We start from the raw sequence: 14,658 nt of genomic DNA, 5'->3' as shown, positions 1-14,658 counted from the left end.
CGCTGTAACAGACAGAAAAGCGCAAATTGTCTTTTACTAACACGGAATCAGCTAAAGCAGCTCCAAGGGTGGCGTCATCCGCATGGAACTTCCCCTTATAGTGCCATCGTACGTGTTGTACATCACCGCGCTTTGCTAGAGCATTTTTTTCAAACGATGGTGTGTGGACAACGTCGTTTTAATGATGAGGTTGGAAAAACGTAGTTTTTTCTAAATGCCGAAAAACGTCTTTTTTTTCATGCCGAAAAATTATCGTGTGTACGCGGCATAAGAACGCCATCCCTACAGTCAAGCACAAAGTTGGAAACATTATGCTTTGGGGCCGTTTCTCTGCTAAAGGTACAGGCCGACTTTGCTGCATTGAGGGGCTAATGGACGTGGCCATGCATTGTAAAATCTTGGGATGAGAACCTTCTTCAGCTTCCTGCAGCCAAAACACTGAAGATGGGTCTCCCAGAATGACAATGACCCAAAGCATACCGCCAAGGCAACAAAGGAGTGGCTCAAGAAGAAGCACATTAATGTCGTGGAGTGGCCCAGCCAGTTTCCAGACCTTAATGGATGGAGGGAGCTGAAGTTGGCAATAGACAGCCAAGGATTTAGAGAAGATCTGTAAAGAAGAGTGGACCAAAATCCCTCCTGAGATGTGTGCAAACCTGGTAACCAATTACAAGAAACGTCTTGCCTCTGTGCTTGCCAACAAGGGTTTCTTCACCAAGTACTAAGCCATGTTTTGCTTGGGGATCAAATACTTATTTTACTCACTGAACTGCAACGCAATTTATAACATTTGTATCATGTTGTTTTATAGACCCTTTATTTCTTTGTAAGTGGGCAAACTTACATCTGCAGGGGATCAAATAATTATCTTCCCCCACTGTATACCGATTTAACCTAAACTATGATACATAGGCATCTGAGTATTTGGATAAGATAGTTACTATGAGCAATACCCCTATTTCACATGCTATGATCCAAAAATCCAGCCCCTCCTTAGCATGGAACCTGCACAGGATTTGACATTTCACGCGATTTGCGCATTCCTTAGTAAACTCAGATGCTGACAGGGGAAGTCTTCCTCTACTCACTTTCTCTGTTGTTCTGACTGATGACATGTATTGATTGCAGAGTTTGGCAGAGAAAGCAGTGTATGCCTTCCTCTGCCGGATACTGTGTTTACAAATGACAGCGGGTGAGCTGTCAAATCCTGTGTGGGTCCTGCTTTGATGAAGGTCTGGAGATGGGGTTGAGTGGCCCAGTGTCACTGGCAGAGCAGGAGATCTTCCACCCAATACTTTACCCCTCCTCAACTCACCGATAGAGATCTAGAGGTGAGCAGCAACAGCAGAGGCAATTTTTAAAGCGATTTGTAACTAACTGTTCATCACTGTCCAACTCTGAATTTCATTCCCTTCTCGTGATGCCTTATTTCCTATGCCATGATGTATGTTCTCTCTTTCACACCCCCTAAATCCATATCCCAGTGCTGTACATCAGGGCTCGACAAATCCCGGTTGCCAGGTCACCATGGCGACTAGAAATAGCGTCCTGGCGAGTGGGGTCTTGGCTTGGAAGGTGAGTGCAAAAAAAAAAAAAAATGTGTTCCATAGGACCGGCGCTCCGCGGACTAGGCCGAAGCCGCGGGCAGGATGTTTTAGGCGAGGCCGCGGCTTCGGCCTAGTCCGCGAAGCGCCTTTTACCCAGGATCGCGGCGGACTAAGCCCCCACCTTCCCCGCCGCTCGATCGCGGGTGGCCGTGATGTCCGGTAATTGAGGCCGCGGCTTTGCGGCCTTGTGAAGTCCTCAGCTCTTCCTTCTGTGAGCTGGCGCCATCTGGTGGTGGCCGTTGGTATTACAAGTTAAGCATTACAAGTTAAACAGCAATTCTAATGTCATTTTTCACTATTTTCACTGCCATCTTCTTCCCTCTAATTAGAACCCCCAAACATTATATATTTTTTTTATTCTTACACCCTAGAGAATAAAATGGCGATCGTTGCAATACTTTCTGTCACGCCATATTTGCGCAGCGGTCTTACAAGCGCACTTTTTTGGGAAAAAATTACACTTTTTTTAATTAAAAAAATAAGACAACAGTAAAGTTATCCCCATTTTTTTTAATATTGTGAAAGATAATGTTATGCCGAGTAAATTCATACCTAAATACATACCCAATATGTCACGCTTCAAAATTGCGTCCGCTCGTGGAATGTCGACAAACTTTTACCATTTAAAATCTTCATAGGCGACGTTTAAAAAAATCTACAGGTTGCATGTTTTGAGTTACAGAGGAGGTCTAGGGCTAGAATTATTGCTCTCGCTCTACCAATCGCGGCAATACCTCACATGTGTGGTTTGAACACCGTTTACATATGCGGGCGCTACTCACGTATGTGTTCGCTTCTGTGCACAAGCTCGTCGGGACGGGGTGCGTTTTCTGGCTCCTAACTTTTTTAGCTGGCTCCTAGATTCCAAGCAAATTTGTCAAACCCTGCTGTACATTACCTATTGTGCATCCTCTCATTCCATATGTAATGCTGTACATTTCCTATTAAAGTCTATATATTATACATATGCACAAACATAGTATTTCCCTTGGATATTATGCTGTTTGAATGGAGATAACCATTAAAGGCCAAAACATACTTTTTGCAACTGAAGCATTAAGTCACAAGCCTTCTAACACACCAACTGCTCAACCTAACATAATTTGATTTACCATATTTATCGGCGTATAACACGCACCCTAACTTTAAGAGGGAAGTTTCAGGAAACAAACTTTCCACAGCCCCCGGTGTATAACACGCAGGCACAGTTGACCCTCTATGTTCAGGGTAAAAAAGTGAGTTATACGCCAATAAATATAGTAATTTGTTTTGGCAATGGGCCTTAAATATACAGTAGGTGCTGTGTTCAAATACAGCTCCTGCACACTTTATAAAAATCTTGTAGGAAGAAAAATCGGATTTAGATTTTAGAATATATCCGCACTTACTATTTACAGCCACCCATTCATTGAGGTCCTCCCCTTCTGGTAACATGACAGCCATGCGGAGGTTACCACTGCCCAGAGTGGCTTCTGCATGTTTGAGAAGCTCATACTGGTGGGAGCCTTCAGGAATACTCTTCTTTGGTTTGAAGGTCTTCGAAGAGCGATTGCCACTGCATATGATATTAACACAAAAAAGGCCAAGAGTAAGTTAGTGTTTTAGGTTACCACTGCATGGTGACAAAACTGATGTGAAAATATGTATAAAAAAAAGCTACAGAATATGAACATAACATTAAAACTTTCAACATGTAAATGTACAGCAGATTTTTATATACAATGCTGGCTCCTTAAGGGCATAGCAACTAAACCGGATACATATACTGAAAAACATGAAAAAGAATCTGTAACTTTAGGTGATCAAAATGTTTTGGATATCATTCAAGGTACACCCCAGTCAAAATGGAATATTATGCCTTTAATTGTATTTAAACCCTAATGCCCCGTACACCCGATCGGAATTTCCGATGGCCTAAAATCCAATTGAATTTTTCGTTGGAATTCCCTTTAAGCTGTCTTGCATACACACTGTCAGACCAAATTCCGACTGTTCAAAACACGGTGACGTAAAACACTACGATAAGCCGAGAAAAATAAAGTTCAGTGCTTCCGAGCATGCGTCGACTTGATTCTGAGCATGCATGGGTTTTTTCTCCGCCGAGTTGCACACAGACAATAGGAATTTCCCATAGTTTTTTTTTCCATCGGAAAAAAATAAAACATGTTCTATTTCTAAACAAAGACGGAAAAAAGTCCGATGGGGCCCACACACGATCTCTACTTTGCAGATAGAGAAAGGAGCTGTGTGTTAGTGGGCGTTATGACACTCCTGCTCGCCCCCTCCCCCCTCAAGAGGCTTTCTCCACACCAGGGAGAAAGCCTTGCATTACTGTGTGTAGTTACAGACATAAGAACAGGAAGTGAGGATTTCTCAGAAGAAATAAGGACATTTAAAAGCAAAATGAAAGGATGAGGTAAGTGAAGGAGGACTGCACTAAGGTAAAGGAAGCTATTTAGGGATTTTTTTTTACCTTTACAACCCCTTTAAGGCCTTAAAAGAGATGTGTGGAGAATTTTTTCTTGAATCATACTTGCCAAGTAGGGTGCAGCAGCGGTCCGATGCTGCATCTGTCGCCCACTGGCTTTAACACAGAGTACCGAGTGAGCCAACACCACAGATCACTTGGTTCTCACAGCTCCCCTGTAAGTCAGCAGTTCTCTGCTCTGCCCCCCGCGTTCAGGCTCTCAGCAGCTCACGAGAGCCTGAGCCTGGCGCTGGTCCAGGCATGTAGGCAGATCCCGACTCCATTGTTGCGATCTTGCCCCAGCCTGGACCAGCTCTATGATGTCAGCAGTCGCTGTCTGATGAAAATGAGTCACAGGAACAAACTGCACTCCTGTGATCCACAGGCATACAATAGGCATTTTTCTCCCAAAAACTTTTATTATTTCACTTTATATAGTTAAAATGAAAAATTCTAGTTGTTAATAAATACTACAAAACAATAGCTCTATGTGTCTCAATTTTTTTTTATTAAAATATGTATTTGTATACACTATTGCCAGTCAAACTATCACAGCACTGAAAACAAAAAAGATGGGCTGGTAATGAGGGGGGTCAACACAGACTAATACTCAAACAGTTAAGATAAATACACACATTTTACCACTGTTCACCTGTTCTTATAAATAAATTTAAAAAAATGGTGAGACACCTGAAAGTGATTCTAAACCCATAATGTTTATTGTTTTAAAATAACAAACATGTTATACTTACCTGCTCTGTGTAATGGTTTTGCACAGAGCAGCCCCGATCCTCCTCTCTCCGGGTCTCCTGCTGGCGCTCCTGCTCCCCCCCACCTCCCCCACTGAGTGCTCACCATAACAAGTTGCTTGCTATAGGGGTACACGCGCAGGCTTGCTCTAGAGCCGACTCTGTGTCCATAGACACAGAGTGTAGCTTGGCCCCGCCCATGAGGAGGGGTAGAGCCGCTGCTCTCATACACATCGTTGGATCAAGATCAGGCTCAGGCCAGTATATGGGCGGAGGGGGTTGCTGCACTAAGGTTTTTTTTTTACCTTAATGCAGAGAATGCATTGGGTAAAAAGAAAAAAAGGGATTTTTAATACAGCTTACCTGTAAAATCCTTTTCTTGGAGTACATCACGGGACACAGAGCGGCATATTCATTACTAGTGGGTTATATGGAGTACCTTCAGGTGATGGACACTGGCAATCTCAAACAGGAAGTGCCCCTCCCTATATAACCCCCTCCCATAGGAGGAGTACCTCAGTTTTGTAGCAAGCAGTATGCCTCCCAAAATGGTCCCCATAAGAGGGGTGGGAGCTCTGTGTCCCGTGATGTACTCCAAGAAAAGGATTTTACAGGTAAGCTGTATTAAAAATCCCTTTTTCTTTCTCGTACATCACGGGACACAGAGCGGCATATTCATTACTAGTGGGATGTCCCAAAGCAATGCTTACAATGAGGGGAGGGAGACATCTTCCCAAGACAAAAGGATTTAATTTAGAGATATACTCAAATCATAATAAATCCAACTTAGTTGAGAAAAATAAATTTAAATTTTAAATTTTACTCAAAAGGGAGCCCCCGGACTCCGAGGGTCTCAAACTGCAGCCCGCAGCACTGCCTGCCCAAAGGCTGCATCAGTATTCCTTCTTACGTCCAACTGGTAGAATTTTGTAAACGTGTGGACAGAAGACCAGGTTGCCGCCTTGCAAACTTGAGCCATAGAGATCTGGTGGTGTGCTGCCCAGGAGGCGCCCATGGCCCTAGTAGAATGAGCCTTTAATGATAACGGAGGAGGCAACCCCTTCAAGCCGTAGGCCTGAGTGATTAACTGTTTAATCCACCTCGAGATGGTGGATTTTGCAGTTGCCTGCCCCTTCTTGGGCCCATCCGGTAAAATGAACAACACATCTGTTTTCCGGATCTTCTCTGTAGCTTTAAGATAGGCCTTCATGGCCCTGACAATATCCAAGGTATGCAGCAACCCTTCCTTTCTGGAAGTAGGTTTAGGAAAGAAGGATGGTAATACCAAATCCTGGTTTAGATGAAAACTGGATATAACCTTTGGTAGGAAGGAAGGATGAGGGCGGAGAACGACCTTGTCCTTATGTAAAATAAGATATGGTTCCTTACAGGATAAGGATGCCAGTTCCGATACTCTTCTGGCGGAAACTATGGCGACCAAAAATACTAACTTCCTTGTCAGTAAAACCAAAGGAATTTCAGCCAACGGCTCAAACGGTTGTTTCTGTAAACTTGACAGAACAAGATTTAAATCCCACGGACAAAGCGGGGATTTAACTGGAGGATTAATACGTAAGACCCCTTGAATGAAGGTCTTAACCAGCGAGTGGGTGGCCAGCGGCCGCTGAAACCATACTGACAAAGCTGAAATCTGTCCTTTGATTGTGCTTAATGCCAGTCCTCTACCCACTCCTAGCTGGAGAAAACTTAATACTCTATCGATGGTAAACTTACGAGAAAGCCATAACTTGGACTCACACCAGCCTACATAGGCCTTCCAGACCCTGTAATAAGTCACCCTAGAGACCGGTTTCCTGGCTCTGATTAGGGTAGAGATTACCTTCTGAGACAGACCTCTACCCCTGAGAATCAGGGATTCAGCTTCCAGGCCGTCAAATTTAGATGCCGTAAGGCAGGGTGGAGGATCGGACCTTGCGATAGCAGTACTGGCCGTAGAGGAAGAGTCCAAGGGTCTCCCACTACCATCCTTAGGATTAGTGAATACCATGCCCTTCTGGGCCATGCTGGAGCTACCAGGAAGACTGGCATGTGCTCCACCCTGATCCTGCGCAGCAGGCGGGGTAGTAACTGGAGCGGAGAAAATGCATAAAGAAGTTTGAACTGATGCCAAGGGCAAACTAACGCATCGGTTCCGCAGGCCCTGGGATCCCTTGTGCGGGACATGAACCTGTCTAGCTTCTTGTTCAGTCTCGATGCCATGATATCCACGTCCGGCACTCCCCATTACTGGCAGAGTGTCTGAAAGACCTGTGGATGCCGAGACCACTCCCCCGGCAACAGAGTCTGGCGACTTAAGAAGTCCGCCTGTAGGTTGTCGACTCCGGGAATGAATATAGCCGATATGCAGGGCACAAATCAAGCTCACTTCTTTCTGAGCGGCTTGACTCTTGGTTCCCCCTTGGTGATTTATATATATGCCACCGCCGTGGCATTGTCCGATTGTATTTTCACTGGGAACCCTTGTAGTTTGGACGTCCAAGCCCTGAGGGCTAGTCGAGCAGCTCTGAGCTCCAAGATATTGATGGGCAACTGCTTCTCTGCCGCTGCCCAAGAGCCCTGGCGAGTGCAACCATCCAAAATTGCTCCCCAGCCCATCAGGCTGGCGTCTGTGGTTACTATCTTCCAGGTCACAGGACTGAAAGTCTTTCCCTTCAGGAGATTCTGAGGGTTTAACCACCAAGCTAGACTTTGCCGAACTCTTGGTGAGAGTGGCCAAGGAATTTCTAAGGCCTGAGGCCTCTTGCTCCAGGCTGACAGGATGGCTGCCTGCAGGATGCGAGTGTGGCTCTGAGCGTACGGAACCGCCTCGAATGTGGCCACCATCTTGCCTAGTAGCCGCATACATAGGCGAACAGTTGGCCTTCTCTTGCTTAGAACCATTTGTATTAGCTCTTTGATGGCCTTTAATAGGGGTAGAAACACTCTCTGTTGTTCTGTATCCAATCTCATGCCGAGACAATCCAGCTGCCTTGTGGGCAGGAATGCTGACTTGTCTCGATTTAGGACCCAGCCGAACCTCTCGAGGTACTGAACCGTGAGGGCCACTGCTCTTTCCAGGCCAGGAGACGAATGGTCTACGACCAAGAGGTCGTCCAGGTAAGCCAGGACCGTGACCCCCTGGATCCTTAGATTGGCTAGGATTGGGGCTAGGACCTTCGTGAATACCCGGGGGGCCGTAGCCAACCCGAAGGGGAGCGCCACAAATTGGAAATGATGCTGAGCCACCGAGAAGCATAGAAATACTTGATGTGGCTGAAAAATTGGCACATGAAGGTAAGCATCCTTTATGTCCATGGACGCCCTGAAGTCGTCCTTCTGGAGCACGGCGACAGCTGACCGAATAGTTTCCATCCGGAATGAGCGGACCTTTAGATACGCATTTACTCCCTTTAAGTCCAAAATTGGCCTGACATCGCCGTTGGGCTTTGGGATGATAAACAGGTTGGAGTAGAACCCCAATCCCTGTTCCCGGACTGGTACTTCTACTATCACCTTCTGGCATAGCAGATGATTCAATGCCGCCATCAATGCGGCTCCTTTCACAGGGTCGCCTGGTACTCTTGACTCCTGGTAATGAGGAGGAGGGAATTTTAGAAATTCTAGCTTGTAGCCCGTGGTCACGGAAGACCGTACCCAGCAGTCGGGAATGGTGGCCTCCCAAACCTCTGCAAAGAGACGCAGCCTTCCCCCCACCATCGTGGGTGGGGGCGCCCCTTCATAGGGCCGACTTGGGGGCTGGCTTCGCAGGCTTGCGGTACCACTGCTTCTTGCCCCCAGTGGCTTGGCCCTGCGGCTTATTGTTAATGCCTGATCTTGCAGGAGGCCGTCGATACTGTTTGGTATTAGAGGGCCCCTGCCCCGGGGAGGGCTGGCGCCTAAATGCGGGCCCTCGGGCCTTCTTCTTGACTGGCAAGAGAGTGCTTTTGCCGCTTGATATAGTCTGAATATATCTATCCAAGTCTTCTCCGAAGAGACGTCCTCCATGGAAGGGAACCCTACCAGGAGTTTTTTGCACGGGGGCTCAGCCTCCCAATTCTTCAACCATAAGAGCCTTCTCATATGGATTAGAAATAAGGATAAACGTGACGCCTGCTGGATGGAGTCCTTGATCGCATCCACCGTAAAGCGTATAGCCCTGGGTATATCCAAAATTCCTCTGCCTGCTGGGCAGGGATAAGTTTAAGCATTTGCTTAGTCTTATCTGATAATGCTTGGGCCACTCCAATAGCAGCCACAGCGGGCTGAACTATCGCCCCTGCTGAAGTAAAGGAGGCCTTAAGTAATGTTTCCAAGCGTTTATCAACCAGATCCCTAAACACCTGCAAGTTTTCTACAGGACAAGTTAAAGATCTGTTCACACATGAGATGGCTGCGTCCACAGTAGGGACAGCCCATCTCTTTGAAACTCTTCCTCTAAGGGTTACCTGTCTGGCTTAGCCCAGTCCTGAAAAATCAGGTCCTTTAACAAAGGATGTACCTGGAATACCAAATTGGCTTGGGGCGCTTTCAGGGAGCCCAATGAGGATACCGCGGAGGCCAGAGGCTGAGGCACAGGTATCTTAAAAGCCAACCGCACCATATCCGTTAGGGACTGAACCCACAGTCTTTCTGCGTGAGAAGCTGAAAAAGGTTCCTCTATTGTAGAATCCTCAGAACCTAAATGGTCAAGGTGATCCTGACCTCCCTCTGTCTGGTCTCCTTGATCCTCCAATTCGTCAGTCGGAGAGGATATCCTCCTCCAGAGACTCAGACCTGGAAGACGGGGATCTAACCCGCTTCTTCCCTGCCAAAGATGCCGTAATTAGAGCGGCCATCCTCCTTTCCAATCCACCCAAGGTGGAGGCTAACATCTCTTCCGTTACATAGGAAGGAGCTGGTTGAGTAGGGCCAGCCATAGCACCTAGCAACCCTGATGGCTCACCTAGGACAACAACTTCCGGGCATTCCGGAGTAGTAGGGGCCACTAGATTTTGGATATCCTCAGAGCCCGATGGAGAACCTTTTGGTTTAACCGTTTTAGCGTTCTTAGCGCTACCTGCACCCTTAGGAGCCATAATATACAAATTCTGAGGCACTCCGCTAGTATACAACTGACTGTAATAGCTGGAGAAAATACACATATAATCAAATAAATGTGAAACAATAGGATAGGGTAATGTTAGAGGGACTCCAAACCTCCCATAACCTATAAAAAGGGAAAATCAATACTGAGCCCCAAGGGCTTCAACCAGAAAAAAACTTTTTTTTTTTTTTTGTCTGGTATTGACCCCCTAATGCTGGGCTAGGTGAGCACCCTAAGTGTTCAAAGGCGCTGCTTAGTACACAGGCTTGAATGCAAACTTTTAAGCCAGAGGCTCCTTAGTAAGGTGTACTTCCCACAACTGCCACCGGGTGTCACTGTGCCAGAAAGCTCTGTCAAACCTTCCTATGCTGTAGCCAGCATCGCTGCTCCGTGTCCCCTCACAGCCTTTACAGACTGAACAGCCCTCCAGGATTTATCCTCCCTGTGTGCAGGGGGGAGGAGCCGTCCGGCGTCAACCGCCCCCTCCCCGCGGCGTCGCCGCGCGCAAGCACGCGCACAGATAAGTAAAAGCGCGCACACGCGCGCGCGTCAAACGCCGCTAGGGGAAGCAGGAAGCCATGTGGAGAGGAGACACCAGGACCCTAGACGCTGGAGCAGCAGACACAGGTAAAAGGGAAGCTTTAAACTGTCTCCCTAATGGTATGGTTCCTTCTCTGTGGAACACCCTGCCCAAAAAAAGGCCCTCCTTGTGACAGAAGCAGCAGCAGCCTACTAGCCCAGCCAGGGGAAACGATACCTGGGTGTGTTGAGCCATCCCGTTTGAAAACTTTGTGGTTCTCCTTTGCCCATGCACAGAGGCATAAATAGGCTGCCCAAGAATCCCCTGTAGGAAGCCTACTGACAAACCAAGTTCCGTAGGCCCCCTGCTTACCTTTCCACGCCGCAGGGTATTGCTCTGCAAGAGGCCCAATCTTCACCCTTCACCGTGGGTATGGTCATAGACCTTCAGGGACTGGGGTCTTAAAAGAACACCACAACCTGGACCTATACAGCACCACTGGCAACAGGTATTCTCTAGGTTAGAAACCAGACCTGGAACCCAGGGTCCAGCCCTCCAAGGAGAGGCATTATAGGCAAAACCCCATCCACGAATTGGGGCCCGGGTACCCTCCACTTTGGCTATGAAGCACCTTGGACGGATCCGGTCAGCTGGCCCTGGTCCCAAGGACTACTACAGGCACAGCCTCAACGTGCACCAACACCTAAGACACTGGCGAAAAAACTGAGGTACTCCTCCTATGGGAGGGGGTTATATAGGGAGGGGCACTTCCTGTTTGAGATTGCCAGTGTCCATCACCTGAAGGTACTCCATATAACCCACTAGTAATGAATATGCCGCTCTGTGTCCCGTGATGTACGAGAAAGAAAAAATGATTTTAGAACCACTTCAGAGATTGATCCAAAGTGACGAATCCGTCTTAAAAGTTTAATGGATTAGTGCAGATTGGTTGATTTTTTAATTACTGTATTTATCGGCGTATACCGCACACTTTTTTGCCCTGAAAATCAGGGCAAAATCATGGGTGCGCGGTATAAGCCGATACCCGCGCCGAGTTTGAATACTGCGCTGACATATACCGAGCGCAGTACACTCGTGTATTGTCGGGCAGTCTCGGGTCCTCCCGCGCTGACGTCCTGGATGTACAGGACGTCAGCGCGAGAGTAGCCGAGCCTGCCCGACAATACACGAGTGTACTGCGCTCTGTATATGTCGGCGCAGTATTCAAACTCGGCGCGGGAAACGAGCGGGGAGGACGCCGCAGAAGGACGCCGGAACCGACGAAGAGGACACCCGAAGCCGCAGACGGACGCCGGACCCGACGAGGCCGCCGATGGACGCCGCGCAAGACACCAAAACTAAGTATAAAAAAACTTTTTTCCACAGGAATTCGGGGCAACTTTGGGGGTGCGCGCTATACCCCGATAAATACGGTAAATGAGAAACTTTAAAAAAACTTACATACTCCCCTGTATCAGTGTGATACTGCAAATGTCATACCAGCTCTAAAACGGAGAACTGAGCGATCACATAACTGCTGAGCTTGCAGAGGAGAACATTGATTGTCAGTCACTGCTTACCACTCTGCTCCTTCAGTACTCACTGGAGCACTAGGCTTGGGAGGTGGCAGGCACAAATGGCCTGTGGATCTGAAAGGTGTTGGTATCTTGGTCCCACCAAATGTGTTTGAGTGGGCCTCTCTCTTTGCATCCCCTAAAGATCTGGGAGAAGTGACTGGGGCGAATTTATGAAGCTTATAGATAAATCATAAAATGTAATTGTGCTAGAGGGTATACAAATGTACATTTTGATTTTTTTTTGGTGGATATCCTTAAGAGTACATTGGCTACTTAATGACAATTATTAGTTTGTCCTTGTTCATCCTCTACCTGTTACCATCTGTGGTCACACTTAGTTAATTAAGCGTGTAAGATTCTATTTCTGTATTGAACTTTTCTTGTTTTTCCTGTTGTTGTTTGGATTCTGTTTTAATTATATGATTTCACATTGTAATTTGTTTAAATGAGAGTAGTCTTTTTAAAACTATTTTTTACTTCATTGGATACACCTGAACTATCACATGATCAACCTTACATAATAGAGTGTATTGTGCTTGCAGATTTGTGGTTTTGAAAAAGCACATAAATCGTGTGAAACGCGTCAACCGCCTTCATTCTCATCCCCCGCTTGTACCCACCCTGCACATTTATGGTATTCTAATAAAGAATTTGATATATTTAGTTGTGTGGGAGTTCAGCTTATCCGAAATGTTCTATTCACAGGGTATACAAATGTGTTGCAGCTAGCACCCCAATAGATATAAAAATATTACTGACATTTTTTTTGAAAAATAAGAAAAGGTGCAGCACTTTTTAAATGTTAACATATAACATCCAACAAACAAAAATAAAAAAAGTCATAATAAGTAATGATATGCATGACATGAATTTCAGTGGATAGTCTTAAAAAAATGAGTTCACAATATAAGTCCAGCATCCAATAAGTGATGTTTAAAGTCTTACAAGAACATTGCCGTGAAGTGCAACAAGCAAAAATGCGGTTTTGTTCTTTTCTTGCACGCGATTGAGTGCAAAGTGAAACCTTACCTCATTTACCAAGCTCTGGAGTAACTGCCCTTGCAAAGGGCAACTACACTTTGCAAAGTACACAGGGCCAGATTCATGTACAATTCCGGCGGCGTAACGTATCCCATTTACGTTACACCACTGCAAGTTTTCAGCGCAAGTGCTTGATTTACAAAGCACTTGCCTGTAAACTTGCGGCGGCATAGCGTAAATCCGTCCGGCGCAAGCCCGCCTAATTCAAATGGGGCGTGTATCATTTAAATTAGGTGCGTTCCCGCGCCGAACGTAATGCGCATGCTCCGTTTTGTAATTTCCCGCCGTGCTTTGCGCGAAATGACGTCAGACCGACGTAATTTTTTGAACGGCGACGTGCGTTACGTCCTTTCCTATTTCCGGACGAAAAAAAAAAAATTCAGAATTCGTCGTGGGAACGACGGCCATACTTTAACATGGCTAGTCTAAATATAAGCCATTGAAATATAATCCGTAACTTTACGACGGGAAAAGCCGACGTAAGAGAATGCGACGAGCGCGCGTAGCTTCGTCGATCGCCGTAAACAGCTAATTAGCATACCCGCCGCGTAAAACTACGCAAACTCCACCCAGCGGGCGCCGAAGTATTGCATCCTAAGATCCGAAGGCGTACGAAGCCGTACGCCTGTCGGATCTTACCCAAATGCCGTCGTATCTTGGTTTGAGGATTCAAAATAAAGATACGACGCGGGAAATTTCATCTGTGAATCTGGCCCACAGTCTATTTGCCTTTAGTAAATAACCCCCTAAATGCAAGTCCAATTTTGTTGCTTAGTTGCCTGATAAATATCCCCAAAAAATGCAAACTTGCAGCACCACATTTCTCAGTAAATACATAAAAATTCTATGTTGCTTTCCTCAGAAGCTAAAGATCACAGTGATTCAGAAACCTGGCAACTAGATGTGGGCATGAAGCAACACAACACCAGAATAGCTAGAATTGCGCAGTTCTCCTACTCTGACAATCTAGTATTAAGCTCTGCATTTTGGCACACTAATTCCTGAATATATTCAGCTTTGTGAACACACAAATCACTATTATTATTCGATGAACTGGTAATAGATGTGTCTCTCTTTATAGAACCTAGCACTGTGCAGAGGGCAGCATTTGGTCTCAGAGATATTATTCTTTCTCGTGTAATTGATTCCTATAAATCTATATATAAAATCAGATTGCTACATGTTTCCTCTTCAATTTATTAAAGTGGTTGTAAACCTCAGACATGAAATATGGGCAAAGCATATCCATCTATAGTGTGTACTTGTCTCAGCCCAGAGCACAAAGTGTCATTTCTGTCTACCATCTCATTACTCTGTTATTAGCATGAATCACTTCTGACAAGATTTCCTGACATCAAGAGAAAAATTGTGTCAGGGGAGGGACCTCCAGCTGATTGACAGCCTTAGCTCTGTTCCTGTGTAAAGGGGGGTGTGCCCCTTCCCTCCAATCAGCTGTCAGAGCTCTCCAGAGCATACCTTCAGCTTGCCTTCCCTTTTTTTCTGACAGCCAAGACAAGCTTTATAAATTCTGCACTTTGAATAAATGCTGAGAAGACTGGAGATAAACAGTTATGTAGGAGGATTTGTTTCCACACACATTTTTTACATTCATGC

The 14,658-nt window shown here is 46.1% G+C and overlaps 1 protein-coding gene across 1 annotated transcript in view; it reads right to left on the bottom strand.

Moving 5' to 3' along the window:
* MOB1B (MOB kinase activator 1B) overlaps positions 1 to 14,658 on the bottom strand; it is a 101,024-nt gene that overhangs the window by 27,497 nt on the left and 58,869 nt on the right. The window contains exon 2 of the mRNA XM_040326033.1: positions 2,996 to 3,162. Within this exon, the coding sequence (XP_040181967.1) occupies positions 2,996 to 3,162 (167 nt within the window). The remainder of the gene's footprint in view (positions 1 to 2,995; positions 3,163 to 14,658) is intronic.

This window comes from Rana temporaria, chromosome 1 (assembly GCF_905171775.1).
Source record: "Rana temporaria chromosome 1, aRanTem1.1, whole genome shotgun sequence".
NCBI classification, from domain to species: Eukaryota; Metazoa; Chordata; class Amphibia; order Anura; family Ranidae; genus Rana; species Rana temporaria.
This window is presented reverse-complemented; position numbering and strand designations above follow the sequence as displayed.